General features: G+C 40.7%; 1 protein-coding gene across 1 annotated transcript in view; it reads left to right on the top strand.

The window, feature by feature from the left end:
* The window catches only part of lrrc75a (leucine rich repeat containing 75A), a gene marked incomplete at its 5' end in the record, with an annotated part of 76,041 nt that overhangs the window by 29,400 nt on the left and 19,696 nt on the right, over positions 1 to 26,945 (top strand). Inside the window, 1 exon segment of the mRNA XM_030744315.1 lies at positions 8,055 to 8,167. Within this exon segment, the coding sequence (XP_030600175.1) occupies positions 8,055 to 8,167 (113 nt within the window).

Raw genomic sequence — 26,945 nt, 5'->3', positions numbered from 1 at the left:
CAGATTTTTGTTTTTACATATTTTTTGAGATGATGAAGAACAATTGCAAAGATTTCATAAGTTTTAAAATGTTTATTGGCAAATTAATAAAAATGTATTTTTAGCAGTGGTGCTACTGCCAAACCCTTTGGCTATGATTGCACAGCTGTTATGAAGGAGCATGTTAGGTACAGACACTAAAACAGTTTCATGCACCAGGCTGTAAACATGCTTTTCAAAGCTGTTAAGTTGAGCATTTTTTTTTTGGCCACAGCAGCTTTTATGGGCAGTGGAGAGAAACAGGACATGGGGGAAAGATGCAGGGGAAGACACGCGAGCAAATTGGCAAGTGGCCGGGACTCGAACCCACGCCACCCACACCACAACGCAGCATATGTATGTGGTCACCAGCTTCACCACTAAGCCACCCAAGTGCCCAAGTTGAGCTTTTTAACGTGGGGGTCGATGGGGATTATCAGTATCTACTGTTTACGTTACTCATTCATTATGTGTATGTACGTCAGAGATTTTCAGTTAAGTGCAAGGAAACACCAGACATATATAATCACATCCCATGTAAACAGTTAACCCAAAGTCTTCTGCAAGAATAAGACATTCTATGCATATAATCACAGCCACTATTAACCACTCTGATCCATCAGTTGATCAATTCCTTCTTGCTGTTTACCAATCTCTTCCTTTGCTTCAAAAGCCCTCACATAGTTTACCAGTCCATGAATTATTAAAACATTCACTCTCTTATTGTTCACAGTCAAGCAAAGGGACCAAAGAGCAGAACGCTGTGTACAAGTGTAAAGTATTTATTTTATTTTGGTGGTGGCAGGTTAGACTGACTGGACTAAGTGGACTGGAAGGTGCAGAGATGGACTTGAGAGCTGCCCAGATGGTTTGTAGTTCTTAAACCAAGAGAACAAATACTGCAGAGCTTGATTATGGATGGTTTTGAGGTGTGAAGACTGATAGCAGAGCAGGAGATTGAGTGCTGCCTGCAGACTCGCTCACAAAACAAAATGACCACATTTGGAAGGTGAACAGACTTCAGAACAGGAGAAGGCATATACCACGGCAAAACTATTACAGCAGATCTCAACAATTATTAACCAACCAGAATGACACTGATGTAGCAGCAGTCCAGCTCATACTTACTACTTAGGTATTTCTGTAAAACAACAAATGTGACCTTGACCTTTCTCATAATACAAAAGAAGACTCATTAGGTGATCACTATGTGCAAGATTCACTAAAATCTGACCAACACTGTAGTAGGAGGAGCAATTCTTGTGAGACTGTGTCTATAAAACAACAAATATGACCTTAACCTTGACCTTCAGCGCAATACTGCAGAAGGTCCATTAGATGATCATTGTATGTAAGTTTGGTTAAACTCTGACCAATACTCTAGGAGGAGGAGCAATTCTTATGACATGTGGACGGATGACGGACGGCTCATCGTAGCATGAGCTCATCACTCCTTTTGGTGGATGTACTAAAAATGACTGAAAGCAGACAACAAGCTTTTTTTTTTAAATTATTCTCATACAACTGAATTATTTGTGGCGTAAACCTGTCAATGTCATCATGATTTCACAGATCATGATGACATTACAGTAACCACTTTGGCCAACATGTGTGATTTAGAGGAGTTAGAGACTAAGCTGAAGGAGCTGAGTGAAGCTGACACCCCACCCACGTGAAAAATTCCAGCAAATAGACTGAGCGGTTAGTGCTTCGTTTGTGCTGGTTTGTGCCGTTAAAACTAGCGTTTGTGCTGCTTTCGTTTTTGAGTTATTAAAAATTATAATTTTGGCCGATGACGTCTAACCTTTTTTTTTTTTTAGCTAATTAGCCAGGAAAGCCTTCACAGAGAAGATTCAAATCATGATGGGGTGACATCACTTCCTGCCATGTCAGGTTTCAGAAAACAGGAAGTTCAACACATACAAACTACCCCACCAGGGATTTTCAAATTAGCATCTACGAGAAATCAACTGACTGTAGGAAGTTTAACCTGGTTTTTTACTTTACTACCACTCAGTAATGTTTTTAATCTCCTGTAAATATTGACAATTAACAGTGTCATGCAGTAGTATCACACACTTGCTGATGTCCCTTGGCTGCATATTCATGATGTCATTCCAGCAACAATACTCAGGTAGGCAATGTACCTCACAGAATTGTTCCCAAGTTGTTCCCATAATGACGTAAATATGTTTTTACTTTCGAACATATTTCACTTGTCACCATTCTACATAATAAAAGACACCCGAGAGTGAGAAATTGAGAGATATGTAAATGTGGCTTTTTTTTTTTTAGAAACACTGATTAATGTAAAAACATCAAAGTTAAGTAAATAACATTTACCAGACCTAGGACAGAACTATCTGTGTATGCTAGAAAGCATCTAAAAGACACAGAGCATATTACTGAATGAGAGATAATTAGTAATGGCCAACGATATTATTTCTCAGCATGAAGTTACGCTGTCTGACAAAGAATGACTCAGAGAACATAATGTCACAGTCAGAAGAAAATTATAGTTTATGAAATTATAGTTTCTGTTCTGAACTTTCCATTTCACACAGGACTAATGTGATTATTAAGTGTGTTTTTGGTAACTAAATGTGCGGTGTAATTACAAATATTACGTCCATCCATCCATTTACTTCCGCTTTTTTATTTATCTTGCATCATCTGCGCTCCGGTTCTTCTTTGACACTGTGAGTGCACACTGACATTACACTTCAGCTGCATCCAGTCTGATTCCTGCTGCAGCTGAGATGCGTCATTTGCAGGAGGATCTCTTTAGGATCTGTCTGAAAAGAAGTCAAAATGTAATTTAAATTGAACTGGATTCAAACCACAGGGCATGCTCGTGTGTGTGTGTGTGTGTGTCTGAATGGATGAAGCTGGTTACAGAGTTCACATAAATCACCACTGTTTTTGTGCCAAACAGACAGACCTGGACACACACACTACCACCCTGCAGAGTCTCCATCGGTGGATCTCGTGATGGAGAGCTTTTATCTTCACACGAAACCACCAGACACTGATTTCTCATGCCTCTACCAGCATCCTGTGAAATATTGGCAATAGGGTAACGCCAGGAATCTGCAGTTTGAAAGACAGAGTAGGGGACAAGAGTGTCTGCATGGACCCTGCACATGGGTGATATTAAAGATGATTTCCAAGCCCAAAAGATTCACTACATTTAGTAAGAGTTACTGCTGATAATATTTAGTTTGTAGCTAAATATCTGTTAGAGGACAGCAACTGAGAAAATGTCTAAAATCAGTCTCACAGACTTAAACTCACATTCTCCTCATCTATTCTGTTAAATAGATGCTTAAATAGATGCTATGGTGCTTCTGTGGTTAGCATGTGAGCTGTTTACACCTAGACGCATGCTAGTATGTTAGTTTTCCATACAAGTGAACGACACTCACTGACCACTTGAGTCACTTATTCAGTTGTTCGTTAATACAAATATGTAATCAGCCAATCACATGGCGAGCAAGTCAGTGCATTTAGGCGTGTAGACACGGTCAAGGGAACCTGCTGAAGTTCAAGCCAAGCATTAGAATGAAGAAGAAAGGGGATTTAAGTGACTTTGAACGTGGCGTGGTTGTTGGTGTCAGACGAGCTGAGTATTTCAGAAACTGCTGATCTCCTGGGATTTTCCCCACACAGCCATCTCCAGGGTTTACAGGGAATGGTCTGAAATAGAAAATATCCAGTTCGTGTCAGAGAAGAATGGCCAGACTGCTTCAAGCTGATAGGAAGGCAACAGTAACTCAACAGTGAGGCACTTTTAATAGATTCAGCTGAAGAACTGTGAACACATGATGTGTTTTTGTGACTGACTGCTAACAAAGCTCCTAAATATACATTTTAAAAAAAGGTTCTTTGCTAAGTTGTCCTTTCTGTGTAGACACAACACTGGTTCATCCCTTGAATTATGTGCCTTTTCTGCACTTGAATGATTCACAGGTCAGTGTTTAGTGGCGCAGCAAACCAAAAACATTCCTCTGAAAATGGTCAGGTACAAGGACTAGACTGAGAGTGAAAAATGCTCATTGGAAGCAAAATATAAAGAAATGAGGGGTGGCTCAAGAATGCACATTACTGTTAGTTTATCTGTGATGTCTTATCAGTGATTCCTCCCTGAGATCAGACCATGATTCTGGGTCAGATATCTGCCAGGTCTTCCCCTGCCCCTCCTGGCTGCTGAAACAAGAGCAAAAAGATTGAATTATCCAAACAATTCATCTGCAGAACAGAGGAAACGGTAATTTACCGCAGCATGAAAAATGAGACTAAAGTAATGGTTCCATTTGTGCCGTGTAAACTAACTTTATCTGAGGCTAGCCTGGAGGGGAAGAGGTAGAGATGAAGCAGACAGATAAATAAGCGAGAGAGAGAGAGAAGGAGAGAGGGGGAGCAAAAGGATGGAGAGGTCATTAGTTCTCTGGAGACTGGAAAGATTCATAGATGCATTCTGTATCGATAATGTAACAAGAAGACAGAGAGAAGCAGAACAGAGGGTGAAATAAAGAAAAGAAAGAAAGCACAATCAGCAGAGGAGAAACTGAAGGAAAGAAATTAAAAAAATGAAGAAATGGTGATAAGTGCAGCAGTAATATGTCGAAAAGCTGCTGCTGCTGCTCCCATCGACACAGGCTCTCTCTCTTTCATTTCAGCACACTTTGTTGACATCATGAGAGCACTCTTACCGCACCGTACCAAGAGTGCCAGCAGAAAAACACCACACAACAACTAGGACAAATTAGGGTTAAAATATGCATACAGTGCTCACGCCTATTTTGTTCTTACCCCTGTGCCTATGTTACTAAATCAGAAACCTTCAGAACTAACAAGTTTGTGCAATCTGCACACAGTTTGCATATTATCACCAGGTGAAGCAGATAAAGTGGTGATGGTATTTCAAGACAGAAACCTGCACCTCTAAGGCAAGACGGCAGGAGAAAATTCAGGTCTAAAGAAGAGCTGTCTCCAAAGTAAAAACCAGAAAAGGTGACGAAGGCTTAAAAACTGTGGTTGAAGTTAAAATTCCCAAGATATGCAAAGCTGTCATCTAAGCAAGAGGTTCTTACTCTGACGAATCTAAAATATAAAACATTTTTAATTTTGTTTATCTTCATGTCAGGTTAGCAGTTGTGCTTTCTGTGTCGTATTGGCAGCATAATGCTCTGACTGTACAGGACAAACAGGAGTCAATCAAAACAAAACTGGAGATAAAATTACAGTAACTTATATTCATCATAGGGAATCTAAAAATAAGAGCTTGTTGTGTTCTGGCACTTTGCTTTTTCACAACATGTGGGAATCTAAAAATCTGAATTTACACAGTAAATATGTCTTCTCAACTTGTTTTGCAGTGTCTGACTACACATACATTTGCAAGAACATATTCACAGTTTCTCTAAGAAAGTCATTATCGCTTCATGTAATTTGAAAAATGAATTTCTCTGTCGCTCCCCTCTGGGCAGAAAGTCATTGACTTTCAAAAACTCTTTCTACTAGGAAATTGTTTTTATTTTTACCTGCCAGTTTCTGCCCTTCAGTATTTTACCTGGTAGGTCAGATATACCCAGTCCTCACCTCACAAATGGGGCACACGGAACAGCTTTGTTAATATCACCCCCCCACACACACACTACCACCACCACCACCATCTGTTTTGTACTGGATACCAGGAGACCTGTCTCACCACCTGAATAAATGTATTTCAGTGTGGGTGGAAGCCTCTCTCCCTCTCACACACACACACATGCACAAAGTTATGATATGGTGGTGGGTTAGGGTGACTGAATCAGTATCTCAGTTGCTGTTTCTCAAATTGCTTCCTAGTTTCCATGATAAAAACTAAGAAGCAATTTCTGAGATGTTGTATATTTATGAGTCATCATTATTTTGTATCAGGACCAACAGATGAAAATTTACATGTCACTCATTTACATGTCATTCACTGCCCTTGGAGAACAGCATCCTTGCAAGGAAGCCATGAACATGTGTAATACATAACGTTTTTCTATTTCATTGTAATATGAATGTAAACGTGCTATTCAGACACTGACTTAATGGCACAATGTGAATGTAATGCAGTACACCAAATGGAGAGTGATTATGGACAGCCAATCAGCACATAATGTAGAGTTCTATTCCCCAGACTTTCAGTGTGTGTGTGTGTGTGTGTGTGTGTCCTGTCATATCAGAAACCTGACGCTGACAGAAGGTGTGTTTACTAATTCTTTGCTCCAGTGGTCCTTGTATCCTTGAATTATGTCGGTTCCTGTTGGCTGCTGTAACTCCTCACTGCCCTGTTTTATTCTGTGTTGATGTCAGATATGACGTTTCCTCCATCTGCCTCACTCTAATGTGTATACAGCTGTGTTCATGGCAGCACCCTTAACTGACAACATCAGAACCATATACCTGTTGCATACAGTTTACATGCATGTATTTAATGCATATATATATATATACACACACACACAGTGTATCACAAAAGTGAGTACACCCCTCACATATTTGCATATATTTATATCTTTTCATGGGACAACAATGACAAAATGACATTTTGACACAATGAAAAGTAGTCTGTGTGCAGCTTATATAACAGTGTAAATTTATTCTTCCCTCAAAATAACTCAATATACATCCATTAATGTCTAAACCAGCGGCAACAAAAGTGAGTACACCCCTAAGAGACTACACCTGTAAATGTCCAAATTGAGCACTGCTTGTCATTTCCCCTCCAAAATGTCATGTGACTCATTAGTGTTACTAGGTCTCAGGTGTACATAGGGAGCAGGTGTGTTCAGTTTTGTAGTACAGCTCTCACACTCTCTCATACTGGTCACTGAAAGTTCCAACATGGCACCTCATGGCAAAGAACTCTGAGGATCTTAAAAGATGAATTGTTGCTCTGTATGAAGACTGTTATATAAGCTGCACACAGACTACTTTTCATTGTGTCAAAGTGTCATTTTGTCAGTGTTGTCCCATGAAAAGATATACTTAAATATATGCAGACATGTGAGGGGTGTACTCACTTTTGTGATACACTGAAACTCACATTTTGTTTTTTTTCACTTGATGGTTGTTGTCGGGGAATACACATTCTTCCCTAGCATCCAGTGTTTGCCGTGGGGTCACCGACAGGTCTCTTGTCCTATGTAAGTGGGGCTTCAGATATTTCTTTCCTTTGCCAATCATAGACTGTATATTGAAGATGGACGTAACCTCTGTTGTATCTATTGGTTAGTGACATCCAGTTATGAAGCCTCAAAGTGAGTATTTTGGTGCTATCTTGACATTCTGAAACCATGATGGCCGGATAATGGAACTGACTGAGAAACCAAGGAGCACCTTCATTCCCAAACAACTTGTGACTAATAAATTATTAGCTTATGAGAATTTCCTGGTTTATCCTCTTTTAAGATTTCCATAAAGTCATCAAGGAAATCTTTTTATAGGTCACAGAGCAGGGAACCTCAGGGCTGTTTTCCCTTATACTTCTATACACCTCAAATTCTTTTGCAACTGGAGGAGTCACCCCCTGCTGGCCGTTAAAAATAATGCAGGTATAAGTCACTTCCACATTGCTGTCACTTTTCAAACCCAGAAACTACATCTGTCACTTATTGTGGGTCTATTTCACTGATCAGTAAACAACTTTGTCATTTGCTGGGCAGGTAACTACCCACTGTCTACCAACACTGATGTCAGTTAAAATAAAGCTTGTGAAGTTCAAACATGGGGAGTTAAACACATAGATTATTTAGGGAAGTATATACTATTTAAATGTATTTAGTTGGACATACTGGCCAGAGTCCTTGAAACCCTTTTTTTTTTCACTTTTTGTAAGTAAAGTAAAGGGAGTGAACTAGAGAAAAGGTGAAACTTGGCACACAGCCAGCTGCTCTCATTGCTGAATACAATCAATGCGGTCAACAGGAAGGTTTTCCTTATTTTGTGGCAGTCCTCTGCAGTTCAGCTGATATTTTGTATCTCTGTGTGCGTGTGTTCAATAGGAGGGAGACTCTCTTGGGGCGATGGAGAAGGTTTGTCGTCAGCTGACCTACCATCTCAGCCCCCACTCTCGATGGAGGAGACAGGGCCTGCTCAAGAGGAAACCTCAGGCTTGGTGAGAATGCGTGTGTGTGAGTGTGCATGTGTGTGTGTGAGAGTGAGTGTGCGTGTGTTTGTGGTAGAGCACGTATCTCTGTTTTTGTTAACATCCTGGTGTGTCACCAATGTGTCATCATCTGCTGCCCCTTTGGATGCCAAAGAAAAGCCCTGTGATGTCTGTGCCTCTTTATTTTCTCACTCTCCCATACACACACACACACACACACACACACACACACACACACTTGGAGATGAAATCATTCCTCTCTGTGTCACCTTCACTGACTCGCTTACCCTGTTGGCCTCCCTATGACTGTCAGATAATCCCTGTCTTTATGCATACATGTTTCCTAAGCTGTATTTTTGTGCATTTTTTTTTCTCCCTGGGTTTCAGTGTGACTTTCAGTCCCAGTTAAAAGACTAAGTGTTGCTTTATGAGTCAGCATTTGTAGTTTAAGCAGCGAGCTGTGGCTATAATTTTTATTCCTTTTGCATTTCAGCAGCTAGCTTTCTCATCATTCTTCTTTGCGCCTGCATTATGCAGAAAGCCCATATATACAGCAGTGTTACACAATATGCAAATCAGCTATCAACACCACATATAAATAACTAATCCATATGCTTCTTCTGCTCAGCTCAGCTATAAACAAAATCCTGCATTACCAAAGTAGTTGTATATAAAGCACTCAAGATAATTAATGAACTCTACAGAACACTTAGATATGAACGCTTTACCTGATGATGGTTAGAATTGTACTTCTCTGCTCTGGTGTGCTGGTGATACTTATGCTACAAGCTGAGCATCAGCACAGACCTATCCCCAGTGTCTGAACATTTGTACTGATAAAATGATTTGTCGTCAAAGAAAGGAATCAAAGAGAAAACCCGCTTTCATAAATCCAAGCCTGTTTATAGGTGTGTGGGGATACTACTGCATAGGTGGGAAAAAGTTGTTTGAATGCCCTTGTTTTCAGAGGAAAAAGGAATATGATGAATTTTTAGCCCTTTCTTAACTGTCTGGTGAGTCTGACTTGATGTAGCAGGGCAAGACCAAGGCTTGAGTCTTTATGTCTATAAGAGCCAAGCTGAAATCAGAAGCAAGACCCTCATTTCACTAACACAGCTGAAACATTCCCGCGATAATGTTTCCCTTTGAACTTCCTCCAAGCTCACTCTCACTTCTTAGTAACACTTGGGAAGCTTTTATTGTTCAATTATCAACTTGATTCATATTTTTTTTTTTTACTTTAATTGTCCCTTCTCTGCATCTCTTCACACTCCACTGTCAATAATTATTTTACTAAGAAATACCAATTCTGTAATTCTTATATAGCCTGCCAGTTTCTCCTGAATACAGCGTATTCATTTAACACAAAGGGCAGGTTAGAGCCTGGGTAGGTTGCAAGTCTACATGTACCACAGCTTTGGTGACAATTCTGTAATTACAGGACACACAGAGACAGCAGAAATTACAACTATAACATGAAAATCAGACATTAGAAGAGAGGGAGGGGCATTATATAATGATGGATGTAACTAAGAAGTGCGTGACCATATCGCTTAGACACTGACACACGTACAGTGGGTTGCGTTTCAGTTTCTTGGATCAGTTCACCAAATTGTTGCCACCACTCGCAGCTCTTGGCTGGCAGCTCACAGCACCCCCAGCTTCTGCAGCTTTCTCTAGTTTTCTCAACTTATGACCTTTAGTCAACTTGCACCATGTCCGTATGCTGTTTGAGGTTAGGTCTGCTTTTAGACTAAAATTCTATGCAAAAATAAATGTTACCGTAATAACTTTAAAACTGGGAATTCTTTACTTGATTTTTTTCTCTGTCTCAGTGCAAAAAAGTGATGTATATATCTTCTGAAGGTGTGATCACCTTCGGCCACCCTGGTTGTGATCTAGTTTCCAAATGTTCCAACAGTGTCTTCAGAGTCCAGGATTTGACACTGAGAAATCCCCTGTGTGCTCGGACTAGCAAAATAACTTCTGACACTGTCACGTAGCTCTGACCTTAGGCCTGCAGCCGAGTGTGCACGGCCTGGGATGGGAATTAGCATCTCCAGTTTCCAGACAATGGATCTCGGCTGGAAAAGGGTGGACAGAAAATGAGTTTCTCCCTCTAGTGAAGGAGTTTGAGTATCTCAGGGTACTGCTCACAAATGGGGGGTGCACAAGAGATTGACAGATGTATTGTAGCAGTGGTGCGGATGATGTACCTTTAAAATGGAGCTGAGTGTGAAGGTGAAACTGTCAATTTACTGGCTGATCTATAACTTTCTTTACCTATAGCTGCAAACTGTTGGTAGTGACTGACAGAATAAGACTGCAGCAAACATGGCCCAAATGAGCTGCCTCTGCGGGGTCTTATTAGAGCCTCGGGCCATGTGTTGCCTGTAAAGCACTCAGACTGCTCAAGGGCAATCTCATTTCAGCCCACAATATCCTAAAAGGCTAATTCGCACAAAACTGAAAGGAAGCAGTATTGTGCTGAGGAGTCTCAAGTCGAGTGACTGCACAGCTGTTTGAACCATTTAAATTTCCATGTATTATTGTGTCTGTAATTATTTTATCCTATAATTTGTAACAATTTTTTGATTTGTTATTTGTTATTTCCTTATTTTATGGTAGTCAGCATGATTGTACCTGGGGGTGGCTGGAAAGGTGGCGGTCTGGGCATCTGTGTTTAGACTGTTGCTCCCAAGACCTGGACCTGATGAAGCAGTAGAAAATGGATGAATGAATTAAAAAAAACAAAAAACGCTATAATCATATTGGTATCTATCATTGAACCAAATCATTTTTATTTCATATTTGTATTCTAAAAACCTGAAAAAAAATGTGTGTCTCTGGACTTGAGCCTGCGCCATAAATTTGATCCCTGTGTCGTGTTACACAACCTAAATTGAGACTTGCTATAAAATGCAACCTGGTGGGAGCAGATGGTGGAAGACTGACATTGTAGCAGGAAACATTTGCAGAAAGGATCCCCACTGCTGTGAGAAAGGAGAATCAGTGGGAAATTGAAATCTCTCCTCTTCAACTGTTAGCATAAATGCAAGGTGTCACCTCCTCTACAGAGCAGTTTCCACACCACAGGAGTGGAGAGAGGGAGAAGTAATTCAATATGGGCCATAAGATTGGACTCTTGGTGAGTGTCTTTGAGAGTGTGTGTGTGTGTGTGTGTGTGTGTGTGTGTGCGTGCGTGTGTGTGTGTCATTTCTGTTGACTATGAAGGCAATGACACACACACGTGTGTCATTGCCTTCATAGTCAACAGAAATGCTTTGTTGCTCCCCTTTTATCCAAGTGAGCCCAAAAGCCACTGTGCCTCACCTTTAATGGAATCAAATGATCACTGAAGATGAAAATTCAAATGAATTTAGTAATCATCTTAAATAATTCTGGACTGGTGGATGGGATTTAATAACACAGCGGCACAGACGGCACTTAAGGCTGTCATGAACTCCAGTCAGAGTGATTAGCCAGAGGAGAGGCAGGGTCGATTTACTCCGAGGCTCAGGGCAAGAGTAGAGATTGAATCAGCTATTTGTACAGAGCACAAAGCATAGCTTCCCTATCTTCCCACACACACACACACACACACAACACACACACACACACACACACACACACACACACACACACACACACACACACACACACACACACACACACACACACACACACACGCACACCTTCATTTTAATTCCATTCCAAGTCAACAAAAAGGATGAAAACCGGATTCTCTGTAGATGAAAAACTGTGATGATGCCACCAAATGATGGTGTCCCTCGTGTCTCTGTGCCTAGTTCATGTTTTTTTTTTGTGATTATTATTTGGTCAGCAACCTCACACAACAGCTTTTGAGGAAAAGCTAGGACCAATGCCTCTTAAGACCCATTTTGATTTAAATCTCTATGTGATGTTAATATTACCCGCAAGGCCTAGTGGGCCATAGTAATCCAATCAACAACTGGATTGGATTATAGCTCAAAAATGGATTGCTCAAAAGAAAAAAATGAATTCTGAACTCTGATGACATTACATAATCCAGCCTTAGTTTTGATCAAACCTTCTGAATGTGAACTTTTCAGGAAGATTGGGATACCTGCCATCAAAAAAACCAAAACAAACAACAGCAAAACAAAGTAACAGGATTGTCCCAAAGCACATGGAATGGTCAAATAAAGTGGACATTTAGGCTTTTAGTACAATAAATTCTCCACAGTGTAATAATTTATACATTTGCTTTGCAAGCAAAAGGTTACTGGTTTGATTCTATTGGAGACCCAAATCCCCTTTGGGGTTGTTTCAGGATGTGCATCTGGCATAAAACTCTGCCAAATCAATCATGCGGTGCTTCCTGCTGTGGCGACCCCTTGTGACAAGGGAGCAGCCGAAAGTATTTTTAGCACAATAAATGTAAAAAATTATTTTGGCCCCTTAAATTAAAGGTAAATATCATACAAAGCGATATATTTAACTGTTACTGTAATTTAATATCATAGTAATTACAATGATATAATCAGAGATGAGACAGTCAGAGTGGTTTTGACAAAGACAAATTTACTCAACAAAAGGAGATGTTCAAGAAGGCGGGCTCTCTGTCACTAAGAATCATAAATGAGCTAGCTTGGGCTAAAACAGTAATGAGACATGCTATGTTTTGTGTGTGTTTGTGTGTGTGTGTGTATTTACTGAATGTCAGGTACTATGTTATGGCTGTAAGGCAGGGATCCTCAAATCCAGGCCTCGAGGTCCGGTGTCCTGCAGGTTTTAGATGTGTCTTTGCTCCAACACACCACTGAGTCAAATATAGAAGTCATTAGCAGGACTCTGGAGAACTTGACTGCATACTGAGGAGGTAATTCAGCCATTTGATTCAGGTGTGTTGGATCAGGGAAACATCTAAAACCTGCAGGGCACTGGACCTCGAGGCCTGGATTTGAGGATCCCTGCTGTAAGGCCAGTACAGTATAGTTGTATATTGGTAAAATGACCACAAAGTAAACCTGAACTGAACGTAACTTTAACTATTTTGCTTGCCGCCTCTGTCTTGCATCATTCTTCAGCTCCTTGTGTTGGAAACAATCAGTTTGTCACATTTATAGACTGTATATAAAAGATGGCCGTGGCCATAGTGATGTCATCCATTGGTTTCTGGACTCTGCATTTTGAATCCTCTACGGTATTGTTTTGGCTGCTGCCATGTTAGTTTGTTGGAGTCAGAAGTTATTATACTTGCTGTGTTAGCTTGGGTGCAGACTAATAAACTACTAGAATTACACTAACCAGAACTCAAGTACAATTAGTTGTGGTATGGCCTAGCAGACAGACGGTCTGTACACAGGTCTACGGTACTCTTAGTGCCTCTTACTCTCAAGCGTCAAATCTGTCCTTAATACATCCACTGTGGTGACCCCTTGGCAATGGAGCAGCTGAAGTTACCTTTTATTTGTACTGTTTTTTAAAAAAAGTTACTAATTCATTATACATTAATCAGTTGGAGTTAGGCATTAGAAACAATTTGGTTGGGGTTAGCATAATAAAAGGTCTTGGTTAGCTTCAGGCATTAAAACTGCTGTTTAGAAACAGATCACGGCTCGGGTTGCTGCTCTTTTTAAAGCGTTTTTTTTCTTGGTTGCCTTTATCTGAGCAACCAGATATCTGGAAAACATATGGTCTGCAGACATGAAATATACTTCCTGTTGGAATAAAATTAAAAATGAGTGCTATCATGAAAAAAACATGACAATTTGTGTCCATGAACATGAACAAACAGACTCGCTCTGAGACCGGGCTGTTAATTCTGACGGCAGTGAAGAACACCCGTGTCTCTGTGTGTGATCTTTCCATGCAGCAGCTTTGTGCAGCTGTGTTCCAGCTGTGTAAAACCCTGGTCAGTCTGCTGCTTTTGGTTTTGGGTCTTTCTCAGCTGTCCACAGTTGAAAGGAACTCAAACCTGAAAACCCTTTTTACTATAAGTTGCTTCTTACATTCTTACAGCAACAGGCGGTTAAGCAGCTCAAGGGTGGATGTGGGCTGTTTAGCCAGTGAACTGACTCATATATACTCTTTGACTCTTTATGTCAGTTAGAGCATGTAATGATTCAAATCACAGCGCAACATATAGATTCTGAGTTTATGTTGCCATAACTGACTCATAGAAATGAGGTAGCTACTGCTAGATCAGTTTCTTTTCTATAGAGTGGGATGAACACAACACTCAGAGTTATAAATGACTCAGCAGTGGTTGGAATAATAATACAGGTTACAAGTTAATATATTAAACAGCTTTTTTATTGAAAGTCAGACTGAAATGTTAAATCTTGAAACTGTAAAAACCTCTAAAAAATGTAAATTTACACACATTAATTTATCGTTAATACAATAGTATAGTTCACCAGAAGGAATCTTTAAATTCATAATTGACCTGTTGCACAGTGGAGCTGCTGAAGACGCCAGTGAGCGAGTGACAGAACCAGAAATTACAAGTTGCACTACAGGTTTAAGATACATACTGCAGTTGTATGACACTATATGGAAAAATCTAGAGATACATATGTATAATTAGGGTTGCCTGTGGATTAAAATGAAGAAACCTTTTTTTTTCACACTTTGCATCTAGCAGCAATCAGTCCTGACATTAGAAATATATAGTTTCTTAGTGAAGAGATGGTTAAACCTCACTGAAATTAGACTATGTTTAACTTATGAATGATACCTTACCAATATTTCATGCAGACTCTACAAAATTGAAATAAACAGCACATCTACTAACAGTACCTTCTTTGACGTGAGTCTCTGCGAACAACCCAGTCTTCCCAGATTCTTTGAGATTAGATGTTGTTTCAAATGACCTTACAGATTTCTGCAGTCCCATTTTTTTTAAATGTGCTGCATGTATTTTATTTTGAAAGTCAGTAGCTTCTAGCCAGGAGGTCCGGTCCCATTTCAAGTTTATCCACCCACAGGCTGGACCACAGGTAATTTTCTGCTCACCCAGTTCATATGTTTCCCTTTGTTCCCTGCCAGACTGTCTCAGAATTTTGTCAAAATTTCCAGCATGTTCCTGTCTGTGACCTGCTACCACTTTTTGACCACTATTTTTGCCCTGTCCCTGTCTCTTGCATGACCTATTGATCAGTTGCTCCCTGAACTGTCTGCCTCCGGGTGGCCCAAGTTTTTGACCATTAAAACTGAGATACCGACTTGACTGCTTCTGAGTCTGCTGTATGGTTCAGCAGTTAAACATGCTCCAGCATCCACATGGATGAGTTATAAATCAATTAACTCACTGTGCAGCAGACAGTGTTCAGCTACAGCTGCCTGTGACCGCACACATGTCAGTCAAGAAGCCAAACCTCCGATTTCAACTCAAATCAACCCCGTATAGCTGTTATGAACGGGAAAATAAGCTGGAGGATGGCTGCAGGATTCTGGTCAAAATGATTATTGTGATTATTTGACACAATTATTAATTGATTTTTAGAACCAAAAATGTTTTTGTCCCTCTGTCACATCCATGCGGTGCGACTAATGCACAAATCTTTGCATCAAAATAAAATTGGCCCTCCTTCTTTGCCTAAATTCAGTGCATCACTTAGAAGAAAAATAAAGCCTATTAAAAAAAAAACCTGTGCCAAAAAGTAACATAAAATTAAATCAACAGGGCACTGTTATCACCTTTATGCTGTGCTACATTCCTGTTAATTAAAACACCTTTGCAGAAGAATAAGGTGTCTATTCACCGGACTCAAGCATGTCTCCTAGAAACAAAATAAAGTCTTTCACACCATTCGTTGTACCTGCATGAGGGATGTGAAGTTAGCTATGTTGCTTACTAATGCAGGCACAGCTCTGCACGATTTGTTCACGGTTAGCATCACATGTGCTAAATGTGAACAGTGCATGATGATCCACTTCGAGGGACAAGCTCTTTGCACTCTTCTGCTTTTTGTACCAGGCTGCAAACGTGCTTTTTAATGTACGTTTACAGCAGAAATTTGTAATAATTTCTGAGGTGACTATAAAATCTCCATAACACTTGTAATGTAATCTCCACCCACTAATAAACACAGAAACACTGAGCAGCCAACATCATGACTCAGAAGTGACTAACTCTTTCACTTGCTCTCAACTCCTAACCTGTAAAGCCTAGATTTTTTTAATAAATGAAGGAAAACTTTGAAAAGCTGGTGAGCCTCCAAAAAAAGACTACTTCTGCCTTCTGCGGTGCACAGTCGTTCGCTTCTTTCAGATAAAAAGACTTAAAAGCTGTCCGGCTCCCAGATTTGAGTCTTACATCACTGAGAGTGCGTTGGACATGGAGGAGGGCGTGATCAGATCCAGCCGGGTCTCGCAGCTCTGGGTATCTGATAATAAAAAAAAAAGACACTTCAGCAGTCATTGCTGCTTTATAGAAGCACCATATATAAAATGTAAATCACGGCTGGCAGTTTTTTATTGTCTATTCATTGAGAGGAGAAGTTGTGAATCGAGGCTTACTGTTAGTTGTCTGGCTGCTTAACAACAGCTCCTTTCAGTGTCCTCAATAAGTCCTCTCAGTAGCTTAAAATGAGGCAGCTGCACAGCTGAACGTGTGGAGCAGCCAGCAGACGTCCTCTCTGCTTTACACTGAGGTTTTAGGACCCCTGCAGCGAAAGCCGTGAGGTAAACAATGTGACAGCATATATTCCCAGGGTCTACTTACTTTTTTTAGCAACATTTAAACAAGACATCATTCTTTAAAAAGACATTTGCTTCACATGCCCATCAGCTGTGTTTGGTTGAAGTTGTAGTCTGGGTGGGAAGAATGAGCCAGGACACAGAGAAGCAGATGGAGAAAAGAAAAACTCAGCAGCTCCCGAGGACACACCAACACTCTCCACAAATATCATTGCTAAACATTCAGAGCTTAAGGCCACATTACTAACGCAGCTACTTCATTCTGTTAATTAAATCTTATTTTGGCCCTCATTACTACCAGGAGTAAACTGATACATTAATTTGTGAGTAAATTAAGCTCTCTAGCTAAAAACAAAATTAATGGAGCACAAAATGAATACAGACCTTCAGTGTCCTTTAAGGTCCTGGTCATTTTTGACCTCCACAGAATTTGTTTGGTCTTGCATTGTTGTGTTTCTCCCAAATGGCTCATCTAGTTTTCATGATGTTGGAAGGGAAATAATGAGGTCTTGCTGAGGTTTTGCTTGACCACAACACTGTTTGCCATGGAAACTCAAGGCACACTCTAACCTACACACACACACACACACACACACAATTGGTGTTAACCTCAGACAGGAGCACATCTTGTACCTTGTCATGTCGTCTATTTTCCTCTGTCTTCTTTCTGCCTGTCTGTCTGTCTCTGTGCCGGTCTCCCTGCCAGCCTGTCCATGTGTCTGCCGCCTGCTGACTGGCTGGCTGTCGCTGCCGTGCCAACAGATTTATTGGCTGCCTCCCACCTGTGCTCTGACAGCCAGCCGAGAGAGAAGTTGACTGTTGAGTCAGGTTGTCTGTGCCTCGCCCTGCTCTTTCTGGCCCCTACATTTTCTTCATCTGCTTCACCTCACCAGGCGGAGAGCGCATTACTGTTACATATATTTAGATTTTTGAGGAGATGGAAAAAATTAAGAATCTGAAGCAGACAACGAGCAATGCTCAGGAAAATGATGAAGACACTAATGACCAGCAATGACTTGACCGAATCAGACAGAGAAGCAGGCAATTATTGGAAAATATCAGCCTTTGTCTCTAACCCATTTTCCCACCTGTAGGAAGTCATCGATTTGCCAGCTTGTATCCTTTCACACTCAATCATTGTTGCTTTTGTTGCAAGCATTATATTAGATGAACTGATGACAAAGGCTCTGACTGTAGAGGAAGGTTGATGGAGTTTTACAAAGGCTAAAACAAGGTCACCTGTGAACTCCTGGAGGAAATGTGTGGCTCTTTAACTGCTAATGCGGCTCTATGTTCGGCAGCATGTTGCTAGCTTTGCGGGGGGGTGTGCATAAACTCCGTTCATACACACTATACACTGAGGTCACCAACATGGAATTTGCTCTTTAAGCCACTTGTTTGCACATGCCTTATTTGAGAGAGGTGATAGATTCAGAATTCACAAGTGATGTATTAACATGTACATTTTATGTTGTGGAACAAAACATCTTTATAGTTTTTGTCAATCACAGACTTTAATTTAGACATCAAACCTATAACCCAGCCACCCACCCCCCAAAAACCCACTGACTTTAAGACAAAGGAACCAGAAGTGGAAAAATGCCAACTCATTTCCATGTTGTAGGACTCATTCCTGCAGCACTCTATGCCAGTTATTTACATAAGCAATGCCACTTTGATTTAATCATGCTTTTTGAAAATAGGGGTGCAGCAATGGACAGAAAAGGGAAAAATCAATGGGAATTTTGGACATTAAAGCTAGTAAACCCATCTTAGGATACCTCCAAAATAAAATTGAGCTTGTAAATAAGCATGATGGGGCAGGCAAAGGGAGAGCACTGTATTGTGTTTCACTTGATTTCTGTCATTTTTCTAATGTACTTTAAATCTTCCTTTTAATAAAGGAATCCCATCTGTGGTTCCCGTTAACATTTGCATAACCAGATGTGGCGAGCGAGGGGTGGATCTGAAACTGCATGCTTATTATTGTAGCTCACAGCTTGTCAATCACAAGTTATGAGCCAAAAGGAAATGGACTTAATGTTTTTTCATCATGACCTGAAATGAGTGACTGAGCCGTGAGGGCTGAGGGCCATTTTCCCATAGACTTCTGTAGGACCAGTAATCGTTCTGCAACCACCTCCTGATGACTGAAGATTTAAGGTACTTCCACACTGGTTCAGCTTTTCAAACCTGGAACCTACTTCCATCTTTTATACTGTCTTTGCTCATAGAAGTTGAGTCAGCTGTGAACTCTACATTTCCTGAACCACTCTCATTGAACTGATTATTTGGAAAATGTTTAACTTGATATTTCTAGTACATGCAGCTTTTTTTTTTTGTAAACTCACTTGAGTGTATTTTTTTTTTACAAGTATAATAGTTTTTGAGTTTTATTTATTCTTCAGGGAGGACCACAGCTTTGGCGTGCTCTCTCATCTATCCAGATAAATAAATTCCCATCCATTATTTTCTTTTGAAATTTTGAGAAAATAACTTGAAATTTTGGCTCATTAACTCAAGTTTTTGAGTTAGCTCTGCCAATCAGGAAGCTCAGTTAAGGTACGTCATTTCGTTGTTACCTGGAAGCAGGAGGCTGAAGGCATCAGCTGTCCAACAGTTCAACAAATAACTTGACATTTTAAGCTAATAAGTCAAAATTTTGGTTTATGGATAGCAAAAAAAATTTTCTGTGGCAGAAACAGGTGTCCATAAGAAAGCAATAAATTTCTACAACTACAGTTCTGTGGGCCACATTTAGGTTTGATTGGGGGTGCTGACTGAAGGTAAGTCTATATGTACCAGCTCAGCCACAGGTCTACTTTTTTTATGCACCAGCTGTCAGGTGTGTTGGGACATTTTGGACCACATCGGGCCCCCACAGCACTGGCCATAAAACATGTCAGTGACCATGACACAAAGTTAGTACTGTAGCTAAGCCATAAGCCCAGAATAGGCCCAGATTTGTCTACTGCCTGGGTTTTGTCTTTCCTTTGCCCCCTTTTCCCCCCTGTACCATTGACAGTGTGCAGTAAATCCCCCATGGGTATAATTTTCCATTTGATTTGTGTCCTGTGAAGTTCAGTATTATGCCAGTGCTGCATTTTTATGACTGTATCCACCAAGTGAGTGGATCTATACTCTTGTGCTCACATTTGAACTCATGTCTCGACACTCTTGCCAACACCACCTTTAAAAAGTGCTCTTTGAATTTGAGCTTCCATTTGTTAATCAGAATAGCATTGAAATATTAATGCCAGCTATAACGTACAATCAGGAGATAATGAAGTTTCAAAATTAATCTCAACATTTGAAAACGCTTGGATTTATTTTCTTTCTCCATTTTAATCCTAATCTTTTCCCCTCATTCCCCCGACTCGTCCTATGAATCATCCTCTCTGCCCTCTACACCAGGTTCTGAAATTGTACTCTCTGAACAGCATGGTCACCCAGAGACTGTTGCTGCCTTTACAATGACTGCTAATAGCGCACAGAAAAGAAAAGAGGAAACAATGAAACATCCATTCCTAAAAATATAGGAGATTATGACACAACCATTGGCGATGCTGTGAGAGCCGGAGAAAAGGTGATTCAGTCGGATTTTAATGATGTGCTCTGAGAAGGCTTAGAAGAAACTGTGAATTTCTGAGGCCAGATGGTGTAATGAACCAAAACTCTTACATCCCAGCACCTTCTTGTTTAAAAAAAAAAAAGAGCAAAAGCTGGGGTCTGTCCACTCTCATCTACAAAGCACATACTGGTAGAAAAATGATCATTCTTTTTGTATTACGTAGCTCAGTCTGTGGTGAAGCCAAGAAATTCAAATGTAACCTTTGCTGTTCGTGTCCATGAAGTAAAGCCACAGCTGAATGTGGCATAAGACCTCACCAGTCATGCTTTAAATGCACTGGCATGGCTGAATATGCATGCTTAAGTACACTGGAATCAGATAAAGTAGGACTGATGCTTTGCCTTTTTCATGCACAGCCTGGCCTCCTCCACGATTCAACACTGTCATCTGTTTGTGACTCATATTTGTTCGCAGTGGACCAGTGACCTCTTGTAGCCACATGAATAATGGTATTACCCACTGAGTCTCACTGCTGCCTGGCACAGATAAAGACTCTGTGTACAGAAACGCTCTCTGTTGATCTCAGTCTATTTTTTAGATGCATGACTTAATGGAAACTATCTGCTACAGTCACTGTTTCTTCTTGATATCATTAGGCTAAAGAAAAAAAATCTCTAATTTGTGATTATGTCTGACATTCTTTTCTACAAGAGATCAGATTGATGTGAAATTATTTTTGCAGGATTTTTATTTACACATCAAACACAGACCGTACACAGGATGTTCTTGCAGTGAGGACAGCTCAGAGTTTCTGGCTCTTAAAGATGCAGTAATCAACAGTTGGCCATGAGAGGCCATAGAAACATCACCACATGTCACAATTACAGCCTGTATACAGCATAAGTGAATCTTTACAGATGTGCACAAACACGGCTGATGTTCTTATTAGACTAGTTTGTGCACTTACACTATATTGCCAAAAGTATTCGCTTGTCTGCCTTCAAATGCATGTGAACTTGAACAACATCCCATTTTTAATCCATAGTTACAGCTATAACAACTTCAACTCTTCTAGGAAGGCTTTCCACAAGTTTTAGGAGTGTTGACGAGTCTTCCAGAAGCGCATTTGTGAGGTCAGACACTGATTTTGGATGAGAAGGCCTGGCTGAGAGTCTCCGCTCTGATTCATCCCAAAGGTGTTCTATCAGGTTGAGGTCAGGACTCTTCTTCCACCCTAAACTCACCCATCCATGCCTTTACGGTCCTTGCTTTGTGCTCTGGTGTGCAGTCATGTTGGAACAGGAAGCGGCCATCCCCAAACTGTTCCCCCAAAGTTGGGAGCATGGAATTGTCCAAAATGTCTTGGTATGCTGAAGCATTAAGAGTTCCTTTCACTGGAAATAAGGGGCTGAACCCAACCCCACTGTTCTTGAGCTAATCTGAAGACTACAGTTTGGAGGTCTGCAGTGATTGACTGCAGAAAGTGGGTGACACCTGCACATCAGCATCCACTGACCCCACTCTGTGAGTTTACGTGGCCTATCACTTCATGGTTGAATTGCTGTTGTTCCCAGTCGCTTCTGCTTTATTATAATACCACTAACAGCTGACTGTGGAATATTTAGTAGCAAGGAAATTTCACAACTGGACTTGTTGCACAGATGGCATCCTATCACGTTACCACGCTGGACCCATTCTTTCACAAATGTTTGTAGAAACAGTCTGCATGCCTAGGTGCTTGGTTTTATACACCTGTGGCCATGGAAGTGACTGGAGCCCCTGAATTCAATGATTTGGATGGGTGACTGTATACATGTAGTTCGTGCCCTTGTTGTTTAGTAGCTATGTGGGAAAATTTGTTGTCAAAAAAATTTGAAGGCTTTATGGTTGTCACTTGAACCCCAAACTCAGAACCCATCATCCATTTTGCTGACCTTCCCTCTAGAGACAAAGGACAATTTTCTCTGGTGCAGCCAGTGGACATCCACTAGCAAGTAATGGATATCCTGCACAAGTCACTATTTACAAATGTAGATCAGTTTGAAAAAGCTTATGAAAATCTAAATCTCTGTCAGATGATAGCTAGTGGTTTTGAGATTGCATTTCAGCCATCGTATTTTCCCTTTCCTTCTTCAAATGGCCTCTACCTGCATGCAACCAAAGGCTGCACAAACGTGATTGGTCAATAGAGCTCAGACTACAATCAGCCTAATGAAACCAGAAAGCTGCTCATACCAGAAATCTGGTCTCTTACCTACAGATTCTGCATGTTTATCTGATTATAGAGATTGCTAGGACACCAGCAGGCCCAAACTCATACTTATAGATGTGGAAAGTATAAAACTGGCAGGAAGAGAAACACAGAAAATTCAATCAGAAATGAATACAGTGTTAAAAATTGGCTGAGAAAACAATCGTTTATTTATTTTATAATCTTAGCTCCTTTTCCTCAGGTCGCACAGTGATTAGAGGTTATCATTACAGATGCTGGACACAGTCCACAGTAAACAGGTTGCCAGTCTTTTTCCCAATCAGATATCTTATAGAACTGGATCATAGTATTTATTTAGCATAAATAAATAGTTGATTTCTTTTATTAAATCTGAAAAATAAAAATTAGGATCTAAGGCTTTAAAATAATTCACTGCAGTGCAAACTTTACCATTTGATTCCAACAGTGGAATAAAAGTGGAAAGTAGTATAGCAAATGTGCTTCCAATTTTTTTAAATTGTAAGGTTTTGTGATATTTTTAGACACAACAGTTGTTTAAATGAGAACATTTGTAGTTTCAAAAATGCTGATTATGTCAGGATTAGCATATGAAATAAAAATAGTTTCTGATTAGGCTGCAAGTCAGCCTTTAAAGTAATAAAAAATACTGTAAAAATACCACATAAAATATGCATCAGCATAGGGTCTCACAATGAGTCCAAGGATTTCATCCCAATATCCGATGGCAGTCAGGGTGCTGTTGCCTAGCCTGTAGAGGTCTGTGCATCCCTCCATGGATATGCCTCCCCAGACCATCACTGAGCCACCACCAAACTGGTCATGCTGAACAATGTTATAGGCAGCATAATGTTCTCCACTTCTTCTCCAGACTTTTTCACATATGTCACATGCACTCAGGGTGAACCTGCTTTCATCTGTGAAAAGCACAGGGCACCAGTGGTGGAGCTGCCAAGTCTGGTATTCTTTGGCAAATGCCAGTTGGGCTCTGTGGTGCCGGGCAGTGAGCACAGGGCCCTCTAGAGGATATCAGGCCCTCAGGCCACCCCCATGAAGTCTGTTTATGATTGTTTGGTGAATGACATTCACACCAGTGATCTGGTGGAGGTCATTTTGTAGGGCTCTGGCAGTGCTCATCCTGTTCCTCTTGCACAAAGGAGCAGATACCGGTACTGCTGATGGGTTAATGACCTTCTACGGTCCTGTCCAGCTTTCCAGAAGTAACTGCCTCTCTCCTGGAATCTTGAGAAACAGCAAACCTTCTTGCAATGGCACATGTTGATGTGCCATCCTGGAGGAATTAGACTACCTGTGCAGCCTCTGTAGGTTCCAGGTATTGTGTCATGCTGCCAAGAGTGACACTGACCCTAGCCAAATGCAAAACTAGAAAAAAAAAAAAGTCAGAAAAAATGAGGAGGAAAAAAATGCCAGTGGCCTCCATCTTGCTTTGGGGGTTGTCTCATTGTTGCCCCTCTAGTGCATCTGTTATTAATTTCATTAACACCAAAGCACACTGTAAACCCAGATTTTCATTCCACTTAAAAATATTGAGTTCATATTACTTAAAATTGCCTAGAATGGACTAGTTCTTATATAGCGCTTTTCTACTCAATCAGAGCACTCAAAGCGCTTATACAACCAGTTTGCATTCACCCATGCACTCCCATTCATACAAGCACTTCCATCGTTAATTAAGCTAAGTGCTTTTTTAATTAACTAGCATTCACATGCATTCATACTCCAACAGAACGGTCGGAGAGCAACTTGGGGTTAAGTATCTTGCCCAAGGATACATTGGCATGTAGCCTGGACTAGCCAGGATTCGAACCACTGACCTTCCGATCAGTAGGTGACCTGCTCTACCTACTGACCTACAGCCACCCAGAATGTGAACATTACTTGTTAATGCTGAGTAGACTGTACTTTTTGATGGTCTATCTTATTGTAATCATGTGTTTGAGTTCAAACAACTTAATATCATAAATTTTTGCACCTGCTAAAAATCTAGTTTATACCAGTTTTAACAGACTGGATTAACATGCAGCTACATGGTGGCATGATGGTTAGCAGTGCTACCTCACAGGTTTAATACCATCTAGAAGGTCTGGGTTCAATTCCGGCTTGGCCCAGGCGTCTCCCTGTTTGGAATAGTAGACATTTGGTGTTTTTGTTCACAACGTTCTCTCGTATAGTTTTTTATTGTTCCATGGACAAATGTCATTTGTAAATGTTAATGTACCAGCATTCAGCAGGGCTGAGTTTTATCATGTTTATTTACCAAATTTTAAACAGACACAGTTCAACACTGTAAAAAATATTTGTGTTACTGGGCAGCATGGTGGCGTGGTGGTTAGCACTGCTGCATCACAGCTGGAATAGCTATCTGATAGTCTGGGTTCAATTCCACCTTAGCCCGGGACTCTTGCTGTGTAAAGTTTGTATGTTCTCCCTGTGTCTGTATGGATTTCCTCCCACAATCTGTAGACATCCAGTTACTGGGGTTAGGTTAATTGGTCTCTCTAAATTGCCCACAGGTGTGAATGGTTGTCTGTGTCAGCCCTGCAACAGGCTGGTGACCTGTACGGGGTGTACCCTGCATCTTACTGCCTTGTCAGCTGGGATAGGCTCCTGCCCCCACCACCCCCACACAACCATGAAAAGGACAGGGGGGATTGATTGATCAAAAGACATTTTATTTTTTTCATGAACTATAAAAGATAAGTTTGGTCAATTAGAACATGCAATTTAGTTCAATTGGAAATGGAGTAGTGCTTACTTAACAGGCTGAGTTAAATAAACTGTTTCATTACTTCAAAAATTTAAGGCAATGAGTTACCTTGGTTTTTTAAGTAGATTCAACTTATCCAGGTTTACAGTGCAGCTGAAACAGATTAACAACCCCCTCTGCTACTAAAGTGCCTAGATAGATAGATAGATAGATAGATAGATAGATAGATAGATAGATAGATAGATAGATAGATAGATAGATAGATAGATAGATAGATAGATAGATAGATAGATAGATAGATAGATAGATAGCATGGGCTTAATAATTGAAATTAAACATTTGACAATGGTGAAAGAATCCAAGGAAGCTGAGAGCTGCACACGAGTCACTGGGTGTTTGTGAATCAGCTAGTTGAACACATACACCAGGGAGATACACATGTGCGTCACCTGAACAAGATGGAACAGCAGTCATGACACTGTTTCATGAGAAAGTGATGATCAGCCACAACATTAACACCACTGACATGTGAATTACAGCCGTCATCTTGTTGCAATGCAGTGATGTGTTTTGAAACCAAGGGCCCTTGCATTGATTTGACACATACCACCCACCCAAACATCACTGCAAAACAAAGGACCCTCCCATGGGTCCCGTGTCTATGCACTGACAGCTCAGAGCTGCTTTAGCAGACCTACACAACATTAGGCAGGTGGTTTTAATGTTGTGGCTGATAATACATACTTCCCTAGCTCACTTCTCTCCGGTTGAAATCCTCCTAATCAGTGTAATCAGATGTTGTAGTGATCGCTTGGAAAATGACTCTGCATAAATGCAGCTCCTGATGGAGAATGATTAGATAAAACTACAGATCCAGGCAGCTGGAGAGGAGTCAGTGATGTCTCTTGGAGCATGTCACACAAACTAATCATTCAGACAGAGAATTATGTTTCCTCCACTTAAGATGAAAATTCTCCCTGCTCATTTGTGATGTAACAGCAGAAATACATAAAGCTTAATCACTCAGAATTTTTATGCTAGCTTTGGAAACCTCGTTCCACAGGAGGCAGAGAAGAAGGTTTTGAGTCTCACCTTCTCTGTTACAGAACAGAGCACACCCACCAGCTGACTGGGTGATAAATGATCTCTGAGGCTGACAGGTAGAGGAGGAAAAAGGACAGGATTTAAATCTGTATTAAGAACATTAATGCAGATTATATACGATATGATAATATATAATGCATCACTGCCTCCCCTGCTGAGTTTATATACATTTCCTGTCTGAAGAGGATGCCACAAGTTCACCCAGATTCACCTTGTGAGTCTTTTTTGGGAAACAAGTGGGTGGTTTCAGATCTTTCAGAGGAAGTGACCATGCAGAGAAGTGTGTGTGTGTGTGTGTGTGTGTGTGTGTGTGTGTGTGTGTGTGTGTGTGTGTGTGTGTGTGTGTGTGTGTGTGTGTGTGTGTGTGTGTGTGTGTGAGACATGGATTTGTGGAGATATATATGTGGCTGGACAGATTGTATTGAGAGATGCAGTCAGACAGGGACAGACAGGGAGAGGATGATGC

Source organism: Archocentrus centrarchus, chromosome 13 (assembly GCF_007364275.1).
Source record: "Archocentrus centrarchus isolate MPI-CPG fArcCen1 chromosome 13, fArcCen1, whole genome shotgun sequence".
NCBI classification, from domain to species: Eukaryota; Metazoa; Chordata; class Actinopteri; order Cichliformes; family Cichlidae; genus Archocentrus; species Archocentrus centrarchus.
The sequence above is the reverse complement of the archived record's forward strand: the minus strand, read 5'-3'. Positions and strand labels throughout refer to the sequence as shown.